Source organism: Selaginella moellendorffii, unplaced genomic scaffold, assembly GCF_000143415.4.
Source record: "Selaginella moellendorffii unplaced genomic scaffold, v1.0 SELMOscaffold_117, whole genome shotgun sequence".
Classification (NCBI taxonomy): Eukaryota; Viridiplantae; Streptophyta; class Lycopodiopsida; order Selaginellales; family Selaginellaceae; genus Selaginella; species Selaginella moellendorffii.
This window is the reverse complement of record NW_003314378.1, coordinates 376,990-391,394: the sequence shown is the minus strand read 5'-3', so window position 1 is coordinate 391,394 and position 14,405 is coordinate 376,990. Positions and strand designations below refer to the sequence as shown.

Genomic DNA, 14,405 nt, shown 5'->3' with positions numbered 1-14,405 from the left:
AAGATCAATTTGCAAACCCTCAGGAGAAATATAGTACCCAAGATAAGTTGTGTCCTTGGAACGAAACACGCACTTTGACCACTTCAGCTTTAAACCAACGTCCCGTAGCCAATCCAACACTTTACGAACATCATGAACATGCTCCTCCCACATCCCCTCCGAATGGATCAAGACATCATCAATGAAGTCAGCAGTCACCTCTAGCATATCGCAAAGGACTTCGTCCATCATCCGTTGGAAAGTTGCTGGAGCATTGTTCAAACCAAACGGCATCACCAAGAACTCATACAATCTAAATGGTATACGAAAAGCAGTCTAAGGAATATCTTCTTTGGCTATTGGTACTTGCCAGTACCCAGAAGCAAGATCTAGCTTGGTGAACCAATGACTTCGCCTTAGACAATCCAAAAGATCAACAGTGTGAAGAAGAGGGTACACATCTGGGATCGTCACTTCGTTTAACGGATGATAGTTGATGCATAAACAAATACTCCCATCAGGCTTCGTCACAAGATAAGGTTCACATACCCAAGGACATTGTGACTTCCGAATAACACCCTTCTCTAACATTTCTTTAACATTTGCGCGTAAAATCTTGATCTCTTTGGGTGACCGACAACGAACAGGAACCTTGATTAAACGAGCATCCCTATTTGGAATTGGATGACGTGTGGCAATCTTGGCCCCAGACGATGTGTCAAAGTCAAAGAGATCAGAATACTCCTTCATAAGCTGGTCAACCACTGCAACACAAAGATTGTTGAAGGGACTGGAAAAGGGAAGAGAAGAACAAGACGGAAACATAGGAGGAAATAATAGGGGAACAAAAGTAATGGAAGCAGAAGTAGAAATAGAGGGACGAAGAGGTACAAAAGTGAGAGGAATGGATGAAACATAAAGAAGTATGAGACAAGGGGAAGAAGCCTCAAAGTCACATTTAGCATGATTGTGTTGCAACCAATTCATACTAAGGATGAGGTCAGAAGCTTAACTCGGCACTACCCGCAAGGATTGCAACTCAAGCTCAAGATCACCCACACGCACAACCAGGTCCGCCTCATCCCGTGCACATGCATGTGTACGGCTATTGCCATAAAGAATGAAAACTGGTTATACCGCATGACGCAAGTGTAAACGGCAACTTGTGCCAATAGGTTGAGCAATAGAAAATAAACTCAAATCTGTATCAACCAATATAGAGAGAATAATAGGAAACCTCTTGTTATAAAAATGAGTTTGGAAAATAAACACTGAATGAACCGATGCCGAGTGAACCCCTTGATGATACTCCCGAAAGAAAGATGGAGGGGTCATTGAATTATTCACACAAGGTCCCTCCATTACTCGCGCAACTTTTCGTTTCCCGGATGCATTGTAGTGTCTAAACCTTCCACTACAGCAACACCAACGGGATGTTGTTGATGCCAAAGTCCCCACCCAGGAAATGGAGGTTGCTAATCCGAAAAACGCCAACAATGCCAATAGGTATGCCCAACTTCATCACATGCCCAACAACAAACGTCATGGCCACAACCACGTCCTTGCCCTTGTCCTTGGACTCGAGCAGCAGCAGCACCAACCTCCATTGGAACAGAACCATCGCCTACAGGAAGAGGAGCAAAAGGATGGGCAGCAAGAAGTGGACGAGGTGACATCTCATAATGTTGTGCCAAGCAAAAAACATTGTCAAGAGTTGCTGGAGCAAGTGCATGCATAAGTCCGACAAGATCTTGATGAAGTGCTGGCCACAACATTCCTAGCTTAATCCGCTCCGACATATTTGGCTCCACACAAAGCAAAAGACTTCGGAAACGAAAGCTAAATTGCATCACCGACTCAGATGGCCCTTGGCGAAGATGATGTAATTGTTGGAAGGCATCATCACAATCGTCGGCATGTCCAAATATGCGTTTGAAGACGTCTGGGAGAACACTCCAATCCCTACAAGTGGCTGCACTCAAACCATTGTACCACTACAACACCGTCCCTTGGAGACATGTGGGAAACTCATGCAAATGTCGATTATCATCCCAAGAATGATATGTGGCAATCACTGTGAAGTGATTGAACCAATAGTACACATCATCCCCAGGATTCCCACGAAAAAACTCCAGCTGAATGCGAGGATTGGCACCAAGAGCAGGAGAAGTTGTACCACATGCCATGAATGCCGCTATCAACTGAGTTTGGTTGTTCAATTGTAAGCACATAGCATCAAGCAATTGTACCAACTGCTGCTCTAGAGTCAAAGGAGGAGATTGCTGATTTGCTATGAAGATGAACAAAAAAGAAAGAGTGAAAGAAGAGGAATGACAAAAGCTAGAAGGAAATGAAGATCTAGATAATGCAAAAAGCTAAATCTAAACCAAAATCCTAAAGGGAAAAAACAAATGGAAAAACCTAGATGTAAACCAAAATCCCAAATCCAAACAATCCTCAGGGATAATCTAAAGTGCATATCACCTCCACCAATGTGAGTGCATGGAATATGAAAAAGAATATAAAAAATGTACATATCAATTAACCCATAAACCCTAGTTTATATACAAGAGCGAGTGATCTGGATTGAAATCAATCTAACAGCTACCAAAATCCTACTATGCTAATATTTTTATATAGCATCATAGCCATATACTTGGCCCTCACAAAAAATATTTAATATTAAATTTTAACTTAATAACAATATATACAAGAATTATATTTATATATCTAATATTGAATGTATATATATAAATTTTTAATAAACTCTTTCTCAATTGAAGATATGCATAAATTAAAAAATAATCTTGAATGCTTATATTATTAAATGTTTATATTGTTGTGATAAAATTTATGATATTGTTAGCATATTTGAGTGGTTTTTCAACAGTAGAATAAGAAGTTATTCTATCTTTGTAATGTTATAACACAATATATGTTTTCAGTGTTTATGAAATTTCACTAAAGAGTAAAAATTGATATATTTTTACTGCTTTTTCTAAATGCCACACCATTAAAACTTCATTGGAGTACCTAAATAAAATTTTATAAACTTTAAATTTATTATATAAAATAAATAAATTTATGATATAATTGTTATGTTTACAATTATCTAAAGCAAAAATAAATTATAAAATTCAAATAAATATATATAAAAGTTCCTTTTGAAATGAATATAATAGTTAATCCTTATTCTAACTTTTTAAATTAATTGTAATCTAAAATAGAAAATGAGTAAATATATAGAGTTTCTAGTTTAACAACTACAACAAAGTCAATTGTCTTAGAAGACAATTGCAATGACATTGTTGTAAACAACAAAGTCAAACTACTTGCTAAATAGGATGAATCTTTGCATAGGATAAATAAACCTCCTTAAATGGTATAATCTAGAAAGAGTTAAGCCATAAAATCTCAAATTCACAAATATTAAAATTAATAACATATACTTGATTAAGGCTTACACCATCTAGAAGTATATATTTATTGGCTCACCCTTCAAAAGGACAATGTATTCAATAATTTTGAATGTCAAGAAATTAAGTAAATTTTGTTCAATTGGTAGACTTGCCTACACCAGTACCCATTGTGGAGTCACCAATGCAAAATTCTATGAGGCTAAAGGTGTTGGTTCTATTCTCATTGAGCTTAACAAATGGCACTATACGCATGTCCCAGAAATGCAAGAAAATTTGTTATCTATGAAAAGCCCTTTTGGTTTGCTTAAGCAAACCTATAGGGGGACTGGGATGGTAGTGAATATACTTAGGATATGCTTGGATATTCTAGGATATTCTACCATCCAACGGTTGTTATTCATTTAGATTAATCTTGTATTTATAATTTATAAACATGTTTATAATTTATAAACTTTCTTAAACCTTTTCTAGTATATTCTTTTTTATTCTACCATCTAATGGTTGATATGCAATAAAATTAATCTTGTATATATAAATTACAAACATGCTTATAATTATAAACTTTATTTGATCAATTGGATTAATAAGTAATAATAAAACTAGTATTAAGCAAACCAAGCGTTGCTACATGCAACGCGTAGCAATTTATTTATACTACTCTTCAATTTCCGGAAATCAACACAGTATTACTTTTTATTTTGATGTGGTCAAGGTGATGCACAGTACCTATTTACAAGTTTGATGCTATTTTAGTGCCTCTCCTTGTCAAAGAATCTAAGATGCACTGGTTCTAGCATAAAAAATATGGAAGTAGAAATGTCGCATACACTTTGGGATTGCTTGCTGATCCTCTATCCCCTCTTATTGGTTATGGACAAGATCAGGCTTTTTTCACATTAAAGCCTTCCTTTCTTAATAATGTTATGAAAGATCAGTAGTCCAGTGGTGCCTTGGTTCGAGCTATGCAAAAGAATATTTGTGATAGTTACTCATTTTATACCCTAGATAGCAATTGAAAGTTCGTGGCATTTGGTGCGGTGACAACTGGGACGCTTCCAGACAGAACAGAAAGTGGTAGTTCTGCACCATCAAGCTCCTGCTGCTCTCACTAGCAATAATCAAGAGGTACGAGAGATTTAGTTCTCCTGTGGCAGATCAATGCACCATGGAAGTCTGGCTAGTAAATATCCTTGATGCGTCTCAAGAATCGGGGTGATTTTTGGGTGCTAAAATCGGGAGGAGTATCAAGCTCGGGCAGGACGGCAGTCTCTCCGAGAAAAAGCGGGCTTGTTTGATTCCCCCAAACCCACCAGGCACATGGAGAACTTCGTCCACTTGAGCTGCCTGAGGATGGAATTGCCTGTTCGTGACAGGAATGGATGGTGAATGTGTGGCGTCGATGCTCCAAGCACAGCCCTGAACCTGGAAAGATCACACCGAAAGCTTACAAAGTCTACTTCTCTGGAAGTTCATACCTCTCAACCTTGGTCCCTGAAAACGTATCCCGCCGCCAGGGCGCCAAACACAAGGTCAGCGTCGAGAAAGCTACACTGCGAGGAGGAGGAGGAGCGACAGGAGGAGCGCCTGCGATCGATCATGTCTTGTCAATGGAATCAGACGAGACAAGAGAATCAGCTGCCAGGGCTGGAGCCGCCGCTGCGCCGATAGGCCAGGAAATGGATTATCACAGCCGCCGCAGTCTCCAGCTTGCCCACGTCAATCTGCGCAACTCCAGCGTCGCGATGCCAGAGCATCCGCATTGATGATCGACGATGATTCAGTATTTGGTATTTACAAATATCGGGAAGAGAATCGAACCCGAAACGTTTGTTTTGGGAGACCGATGTCCTAAATGACTGGTCTAAGCTGTTTTTGTGAGCCGGCGAACCAGAATAATGGCTCCTTATTTAGGAAAATTTTTGCATAAAAGTCCTTGTTGAGTGGACCCTTCGGCATCGAACCCGGGTCTTCTACAACGGTTTACCTCTACACTTACCTGATAGCCATCATCTCGGCAACCGGGTTCCCGTAATAAAAAAATCATACCATGTACTTGAACCATATGACAGGGTTCCCGTAATAAAAAAATCATACCATGTACTTGAACCATATGACAGGGGTCTTTGCGAAATCCATGGCGTTTTTGTTAGATCGCCCACCAGACGAGATTATCCCCCGCCTTCGTGCTGCTCGGCGTTTCGTCCTTGGCAAAGCCCCCTCTTGGGTTGTGAATCGATCATCGTGGTAATAGATCGTCAAGAGTTATGGCCTGGGTTGCAATAGAAACTCGCTGAGAAATCTCCACAGCCGCAGGAGCTTTGCGATCTTCTGCTGGTGTGAATCTCATCAGTCCCAAAACTCCACGTTTTGGCAATCCAACGAAACCTGTAGCGTGTGGCCATTCAAACGAACATACCTCGGTATCATCCTCGGCTGCCTCGATGCCTGGAGAGCAACAGTCCCGGGAAGAACCATCATTTGCCCGAAACGAAATCACGATGGATCCCCTTGCATTCCCGCTGCCAGCCAAGTACCAGCTTGTGTAGAACTGAGCCCGAGCCGGAGACCAATCCACCGGGGCTGTCCAAGTGATGCCGAGATCAAGCTCGCTGTGTGTGCCAGCAAAAGAGAGCCTGAGGAGGACGCGAACACCCGACTTGGAGCAGGGCTGAGACTGAAAACACGACTGTCCGCGAAGTTGATGCCTGTTTCTTCGCTGAGATCTCCAGCCAAGTGCTTCGCCAAGCTCTCCTCCAGCTCCAGATAGACACTACTTGTAGTTGCAAGCGGGCTTGGCGGCGAGCTGCGCGATCGGATCGCCCACGCCCCAGCGCTCGTTGTTCCATCGCCCTTGCCATTTCTTTGATTCAAAACTTCCGGACCTGTTCCAAGCGATTCTTTCATCATCGTTTCGGGATTTGAGGACTTACGAGCTGGAAGATCGACAAAAGAAAGGGCAAAAGTAGGATAGGGTTCGATTTTACCTCTCAAAAGCCTTGACCACTGAGAAACGTACTTGGAGTAAGAGTTCGCACCCTTGGAGGCATGGAGGGCAATGAGATCACTCTTCTGAAGGCCATGGGTGTTTGCACTGTGCTGGGAGATTCTCTCCAAGGGCAAGTAAATCTGTGCTTGAATTCTTTCTAGTAGTTGAGTTTATATGTATGGAAAGTGTGGGCTTATTGAGATGCATTTGATTGAGCGGGATGAAACACGATGATCACTGTCTATGTGTCGCATGAGTGTGGTAAGCAAGCAATCCACCTCTATGCATACTTGTGTCTGGAAGGGTTCTTATTAGTTGAGCAATAGTCTTGAAGTGCAATTATGTTTTAGTGTGAGCCTTGGACGATTGTCATTTAGCACATATACTTGGCATGGAAAGTTGCAATATGCATTTCTGATAGAGCAAAATGCAGGCCTAAGATAAAAAAAGATCACCTTCTCATGGCTTTAGATGCTTGTTTTTCTCTTGAAGTTCTTTGAACTGATAATCACATTCATAAGTTGTAGTCGGTTATGGGTTGGATTTTTCTCTTTAAGTGGAAAATTTATGGAAAATGCAGGGATGCATACAATGTGTTTGCTATAAAATAAAGGTGATCATTTGAATTGTCATGGTTACTGGACATGCTCAATGTGAACATTATTTACAGCAAGGTGAAGGAAAAAAAAGAAATGAATTGCATAGTCTATGCAAAAATTTCATAATGAATTGATTCAAGTCTTTTAATCACAAAAGAGATCAGAACCTTTTGGTAAAATTGATAGTAGCCTGAAAAGATATTACTAAATAATAAGAAAATTTATTATAACTAGGAATGCCCTTAGTGAAGTTGGGAATTTTGCTTACCATTCTCATATATTTAAAACCAAAGAGCCCATTAGCAAATAAGTTTTGAATTTTCTTACAATGCCCTAACACTAAATGCAATGTGATTTTAGCCCTCTTAACACACACATTTTTTCTGTTTTTGCAAAGTGATTCTATTTCTTTTTCTATATGGGGTAATTTATCTTTTAGCTATTGGGCAGGAATATTGCACACTTTTGTGGCTTTGACATTTTAATATGTTAGGATGTATTATAAAGATTTATTAAATTTAGCATCAAATAGAACAAATAACAATTCTCATTGTACCACCCTCTAGAGACTAGGTAGTTGTAAGTAATCAAAGATAACAGAATTATATTATATATTGAGAATTACATGACAGAGAATTACATCATATGTTGAGAATTACATGACAAAGAATTACACTACATGTTAAAATTGACATTTAGTAAATTTAATTTGCTTTCAATTAAGTTCAACATAAATAGTAGGGTGTCAAAAGAGCAAAGCTCTTGGGAAAGTTGTGGCTTTCAATTTCCATTTACGAGCATGAACTTGTAAGGAAGTTGTAAGCAACCAAAGAGAACGACTCGAGAGACGGTCCATAGGGGTTCAAATATAGAGGGAAAGGGCCCATGAACAAGAGTGCACCCTGTTTTCCAATCGGTCAAGGGTCTTGGGATAGTTGAAGTTAAGCGTCCTTGGGTTTGAATAGTACTGGGCTGGGTGACCTCCCGGGAAGTCCAAACTCAGGACCTTACATTTGGTATCAGAGAGGTCTCGGGTCCGACTCTGTTGGTTGGCTAAGGGAATCACACCATATGTTGATTGACATCTGGCTGGTCCAGTTTGCTCCTGCTGGGCTCGACCCAAGGGGTAGGGTGTCAAGAGAGCGAGGCTCTCGGGAGAGCTGCGGCTCTCAACTTTCGTTCACGAGGGTGTGAACTTGCAGGGAAGCGTGGTGGATTGTAAGCAACCAAAGAGAACGACTCGAAAGACGATCCATAGGGGTTCAAATATAGAGGGAAAGGGCTCATGAACAAGAGTGCACCCCCTTTTCCAATCGGTCAAGGGTCTTGGGATAGTTGGAGTTAAGCGTCCTTGGGTTTGAATAGTACTGGGCTGGGTGACCTCCCGAGAAGTCCAAACTCAGGACCTTACAGAAGTATAGTAAATTCTAAGTAATTAAAAAGAACGAATTGAGAGACAATCTATAATTCAAATATAGAGGGAAATAACAAAAGTACACCCTTTTTTCCAATTAGTTTGGGTTAAAACGTGTTAGGTTTAAGTATTGGGATATTTGGGGGTTAAGTCTCCTTACGTTTGAGTAATACTAGGCTGGGTGGCCTCTCAAAAAATCTAAATTCAAAAAATGGTATATTTCTCACTCATCTATATAGCATGATTTTAAATTTAGTTCTCTTAAATATATTGAGCATAACAATTTTAGATCTGATTCTCTTAAATACATTGACCATGACACAATTGAGAAATGAGACTATGGTTATTTCCTCCTACTACATTAGCACAAAATTATTTTTCTTTTTATAAAGCTTTGTGATTTTTTTTCAATTTATCAATACTCTAGATTTTAGATGTGATTCTGAGGATAAGGAGAAAGCCATCCTTTGAGGGAGGACAAAAAGTTAGCAGGTCTTTATATTAAATATCTATAAATCCATTTAGTAAATTTTTATGAAATATGATTGTCTAACAACCTTTTTATTTATAATTTCTAATATATGAGAGATATTGTAATTTGAATTTCTATAATAAATCCACTAAAAACTATTAGTGAAATATAACTTTATATAAACTCCTGAGTTTGGAGTTTCTAAGAGGTCACCCAACTCAGTATTATTTAAACCCATGGATATTTCACTTTAAATATCCTAAGATATTGGGAAAGGGGGTGCATTTTTATTTATAAGCCCTTTCCTTTTATATTTATACCCGATGGATCATCTTTGAAGTTGTTTTCTTTGGTTAGTTATAATTCATTACACTTCTTTGCAAATCACACCCTTGTAAATGGAAGTTGAGAGCCATAGCTCTCTTGAGAGCCTAGCTCTTTTGACACCTTGCCTCTCGAGTTGAGCCCAACCAGAGGCAAACTAAACCTTCCAATGTCAATCACAATATATGGCATGACTTTTTAACTAATCAATAATGTCAAATCCAAGAACTTTTGAATACCATGAACTCTTAAATTCGAACTTCCTAAGAGGTTATTTAACCTAATACTATTTAAACCCATAGATGCTTAATCACAAATATTCAAATCACAAATATCACCTTGTGCGCAATTGAGTATCAAGTGATCGTCAGCCCTCTCCGACTTTTGATCACACAGGAGATCATCAACTCTCCCTTAGCAAATATCAACATTGATTGGGACACTCTGACAATCATTGTTTGTCCCATTCCATCACAACGTCCCCCTATACTGAGACCACAATATCTCTATTCTCGACTGAAACGTATAAACGTCATCAGGAGGATAGGACTGATCTGTACACCAGATATTGATCTCAGCTGGTTAGCAGCTCCAAATTTGTCATTCGAACAGCTTGAGAAAGCTCTTTACGATGTGATTATGGTGGTAGATCCTCAGAAACTTGTACTGATCTACACCAATCAACAATACAAATACACTGTCTTTGATTCAGGAACCCCAGTCCAAAGCATGCAGTCGAATGAGTTCAATAACATTCGCTAAAGGTGACCCGATTAAAGCAGCAGAAAGAAACAGAAGGTAAAGATAGATCTGCCAGAAAATCACAACTCCAACAACAACGCAATAACATTCTCAAACGAATATTCACTAAGTTCGGGCAACAAGACAGTCAGACTCAGACTCCAAATCCGATACCCAAGACCCGGGAATTTAGTCCTGACAGACGGACACCGAGTTCTCAAGTTCCTGGAGTTAATCAATTTGGAGCATCATCATTGAGAGGATATCAATTCCCCTTCATCAGCAGCCCACTTGCAAAACTGACTACTGCTCAAGAAGCCAAAACATGGCCAAAGATCAATCAACGTGAAGCTCCGGATATCAAACCCAAGGAATTACAGCCAAAGAAAGATGGACCTCAACGAGACTCCTGCACTAGTTGAAGGAGAAGACACTCTCCAAAAAAAGATCAAAGTCAGTGAAGACCTTGATACAGTAAACATTGGGACCAGCGAAAAGCCCCGAAATGTTCTCATAGCTCAGGAACTCGATTCCGACTTCAGACAACAAGTTATCGACCTTTTGCGACTTAATCAGGATGTTTTCGCATGGTCATACAAAGAGTTATGGGGCATACCTCCTGATCTCTATACACACCGAATTCAACTCATTTCAGGAGGAACACTGAAGAAACAAAGAGCATACCGAATGAACCCGAACTTCCAGGAGAGAGTTAAAGCCGAACTCGATAAGATAATTGAAGCTCAATTCATCAGGCTGATACAGAATGCTAGATGGCTGTCGCCACTAGTTATAGTGCCCAAGAAAAATGGCAAACTGCGAATATGTGTGAACTACAAAAAGTTGAACGAGAGCACAACCACAGACACATTTCCAATTTTATTTATGGATGAAATACTGGATTCGGTAGCCGGACACGAGATGTATTCATTCCTAGATGAATTCAGCGAATTCAATCAAGTACACGTTGCAAAAGAAGATCAACAAAAAACAGCATTCATCAGCCCATGGGGAGTGTACGCACTAGTGTCAAGAGGGCAGTGTGCATGATTAGCAACAACACTGCTGTTGCAGAAGTTTTTTCTCACATAAGTCACAAATTCGATCTTATGTTTGCTAAATGGGCTTTTGTGCATTGGTATGTTGGTGAAGGTATGGAAGAGGGAGAGCTCTCCATTGCCAGAGAAGACTTGGCAGCCCTAGAAAAAGACTATACAGAGGTTGAACAGGATTGTGACAATGAAGAAACATATTGAAAGGTGTTATGAATGACTGAATATTTATAAATTAACATACAGTACATTTGATACGAACACCACAATCAATCACACAACACTTCAGCCACAACCTCACCAATTTAACATCAGTCCTGGCGAACCAAAGGCCACCATAGGTGCCCATATACGAACTGGCATGTCTAAGTGTAGCATTCTGAGCATTGCTGCTCTGAGAGCGTCGTGAACATTACGTCGTCCTCTAAGGAGTTCGTCAAAAAATCCTGATAAAACAGAAGCACAAAAATGAGACAGAAGCTGGGCCTGGCTTTGGCGTACCTGTTACCAGCTCTGGAGTTGCAGCGTCGTTCACTTTCCACAGCGTGACCAGAACACAAACAGCACCTGCTTGAAGCACAGCACGCCCCAGTCCAAGCAAGCCTTCGCTTGAGACTTGACCTTCACCAGCATGGCAAGCACTGAGAACCACCAAGCCTGCTTGAACTTCGAGTGTCTCGATCTCCTTGGCTGTGATCACCTCATCAGTTCTGCACTTTGCAGCTTCAGCACTCGCAGCCGCCGATTGCATGACTAGAGCACTGCTCGCAGCTTCTCGCATCCCAGCAACACTCGCTGTGGAGCCCGCTTGCATGACTAGAGCCCCATGCTGAAAGTAGCGGTCCAAAAGCCCGTGAGTGACGAGCACGACGACGCTGGCCTTGCTCATATTGCTCATCACCTGTGCCTTCGTCATTCCGGAGCCTATAACAGCGTCCACACCAAGCTGTTGTCCAACTTCACCCGCCTCTTGAGCTGCTCCTTTGAGCTGGGGTAGACCCAGGCCCATCGGCTCTGGATTTCCGGCCACGAAAGCTGTTGCTCTGTCTCTCTTGGCAAACTCCTCCTGCCGGATGAGGCAGCGGCCCAGAGCTCGAAGTGATGGTACCGTCCCCACTGCCTTGTTTTTCACAAGGAACTCGTTTCCATCGTACAGTGCAGCAAATGGCACCAGTGACAGGACGTCATGGGGAGCAAAGATTACGCTGCTGCAGCTCGCCAGGAGTTCCTGAACTGGGACGATGAGTAACTCGTGAAGGATCCCCAGGCCGACCTTAACTTCAGCTGTGTCCTTGGCAATGGCTGTCCGAGTTCGCTTCACAAGAGCGTCCAAGCGTTTGCCTAGCCTCTTGTTCGGCTTGCTGCTGAAAAAATTCTTCAAGTCCACCTGAGATGATAGGTTGAGTAGAGCATACAACTCGACAGACGCGTACCTGCCGCACATGAACTGCACACTGCTCCTGCTGAACGACGTATATGTATAAGACGTCCTCCGTACTTGTTGGACACGTGTACTCCACCACCGCCGATCCTGGAGGACAGCTTGTCACGGCCTCGCGGATGCAATCAATGGCGTACTGGTCATCCCTGTCGAAGCGCAAGAGGCCCCCCTCTTCTCCATCTTGCCTGTTTCAGAGTTAAAAGAAATCAAGATTGTGAACAAACGTGGTAATCTCATTACACAGTTCGTTGGTTGATGTTGTAGAAATATAGCCGCATCCTGCTCCTCTCGGCCCATAAGAGAGCGTCCATGTACCTATTGCTTGCAATAAGCAGCTTCTGCATAAAATAGAAGGCCTTCCTCATGTCTCCAGCAAGTAAAGTCACCCATGCATGTTCCAGGCCTCTTAACCTACTCTGCATCTCCATTAGCAGTAAGAGTGCCTTGTGTGCAGAGACTTGTGCTCTCTCGAGTTCATCTTTGCCCTCTAGGAGTCCAGCTCGCACGAGCATGACCTTGGCAGTTTTAAGCTCGCTGCCGCTAGTTAGAGCTTCAGCCCTGTCTAGACATGCTTCAGCATCTCTATAGCTCTTTAGGTTGATGAGAGCAGCTGCTTGTGAAAGGTACGCGAATCCCAGCTCTGAAGGGGCTTGACCAGCTTGCTGATATATTGTCACTGCTGCTTGTGCCTCAGTCAGTTGCTTGTTGCTTAATTCGATCCACCTGCTCTGGTTTTCCTCTAGCGCCTGGTTCCTGTAAACCACGGAGCGGTTGAGGTGCACGCATGCCAGAGTGTCCTGGACTAGAGCCTCCTCCTGTATCGAAAGCCTAGAAATGCAGGCAAACACTTCCTCATATTTCTCCAAAGCTGCATCCGAGTCCCCAAGTTGCCGGTAAGCGTTCCCCAGATTGAGGAGTATGCTGGTTTTTTCCAGCCAATCGTGTTCCTGGCTGCCAGTGTCGAGGCATGCTGTAAGCTTGTCCCGTACAAACTCGTGATCTTCGAAAAAAGCAAAGTTACCCCCATTGATCAAGTACCAGAGCTGCTCTGCGCCTGGTGCCAGTTTCTCCAAGTTACTTGATATCAGCTTAGCAAGATCCAATGCATCTGAGAACCGCTGGAGCAACATATAAGCTTGGAAAAGAACGCACCAGCACCACTGCAGGCAGCCTGAAGTGTCTGCCACTTCCTCCCAGAGTCTTCTTGCGGCCTCAAGGTTGATAACGGCTTGGATTGTGTTCTCAGTCCCAAGCAGACTCTGCCCAAGCTCAAACAGAAGTTGAGCGTTGACATCACGCTCCTCGGCCAACAAACCTTGCTTGTTTGTCAAAAGCCTGGTCAGCATCTGGGTGGCCTCCCGGAAATGACCTTGGCGCTTGACACAGTGAGCCAGGTGAACATCGCACTTGAGCTCGAGTCTTGGTGTTGGAGCCAAAAGCTTGCATTGCGCGTACAGCCCCAAAGCTTCCTCGGGTGTACCATACTCAAGGCGAACCCCGGCAAGTGTGTACTGTAACATGAACAGCACTCCTCTTACTTGTGCATCTTCGGAAGATCCATGTTCGCTTAGCAGCAATTCAGCACCAGCATGGAGACATTTGCAAGCCTTGTCGACTAAATTGAGCAGTACAAGTTGCGCCATTCCCATATGTGCATATGCTTCTGCTCTTTTTAGCTTCAAGGATCTTTCTACCTTCTGCGCATGCGGGATCCTGGGCTCAGCTGTTTCAGTCTCTAGATGATCCCTGGGCTCAGCTGTTTCAGTCTCTAGATTTTCAAGCGAGGAGCCTTTGTAAGTGTCTATGCAATCAACTAAAAACGGACTTGCATCACTCAGCCGACTGAGCTGTAGTTCAGGGTCCTCCACCAGGAGAGCCGCCTCCATGGAAGAAACCAGATGGGCTGCCGCAGTCTTGTAATCACCCTGTGTGCAAAACCCTCTATCGAACCGGCAACTGCCCAGTAGTTATAAACGTT

The 14,405-nt window shown here is 42.3% G+C and overlaps 1 protein-coding gene across 1 annotated transcript; it reads right to left on the bottom strand.

The window, feature by feature from the left end:
• Positions 1–11,186: 11,186 nt before the first annotated feature.
• Positions 11,187–14,345, bottom strand: LOC9635796. The gene is made up of 4 exons (XM_024665008.1): positions 12,668–14,345; positions 12,420–12,612; positions 11,488–12,373; positions 11,187–11,432 (listed from the first exon to the last, which is right to left on the bottom strand). The coding sequence occupies exons 1-4, from the start codon at positions 14,311–14,313 to the stop codon at positions 11,284–11,286; spliced, it is 2,874 nt and encodes a 957-aa protein (XP_024520776.1). The 5' UTR covers positions 14,314–14,345; the 3' UTR covers positions 11,187–11,283.
• Positions 14,346–14,405: the final 60 nt, after the last annotated feature.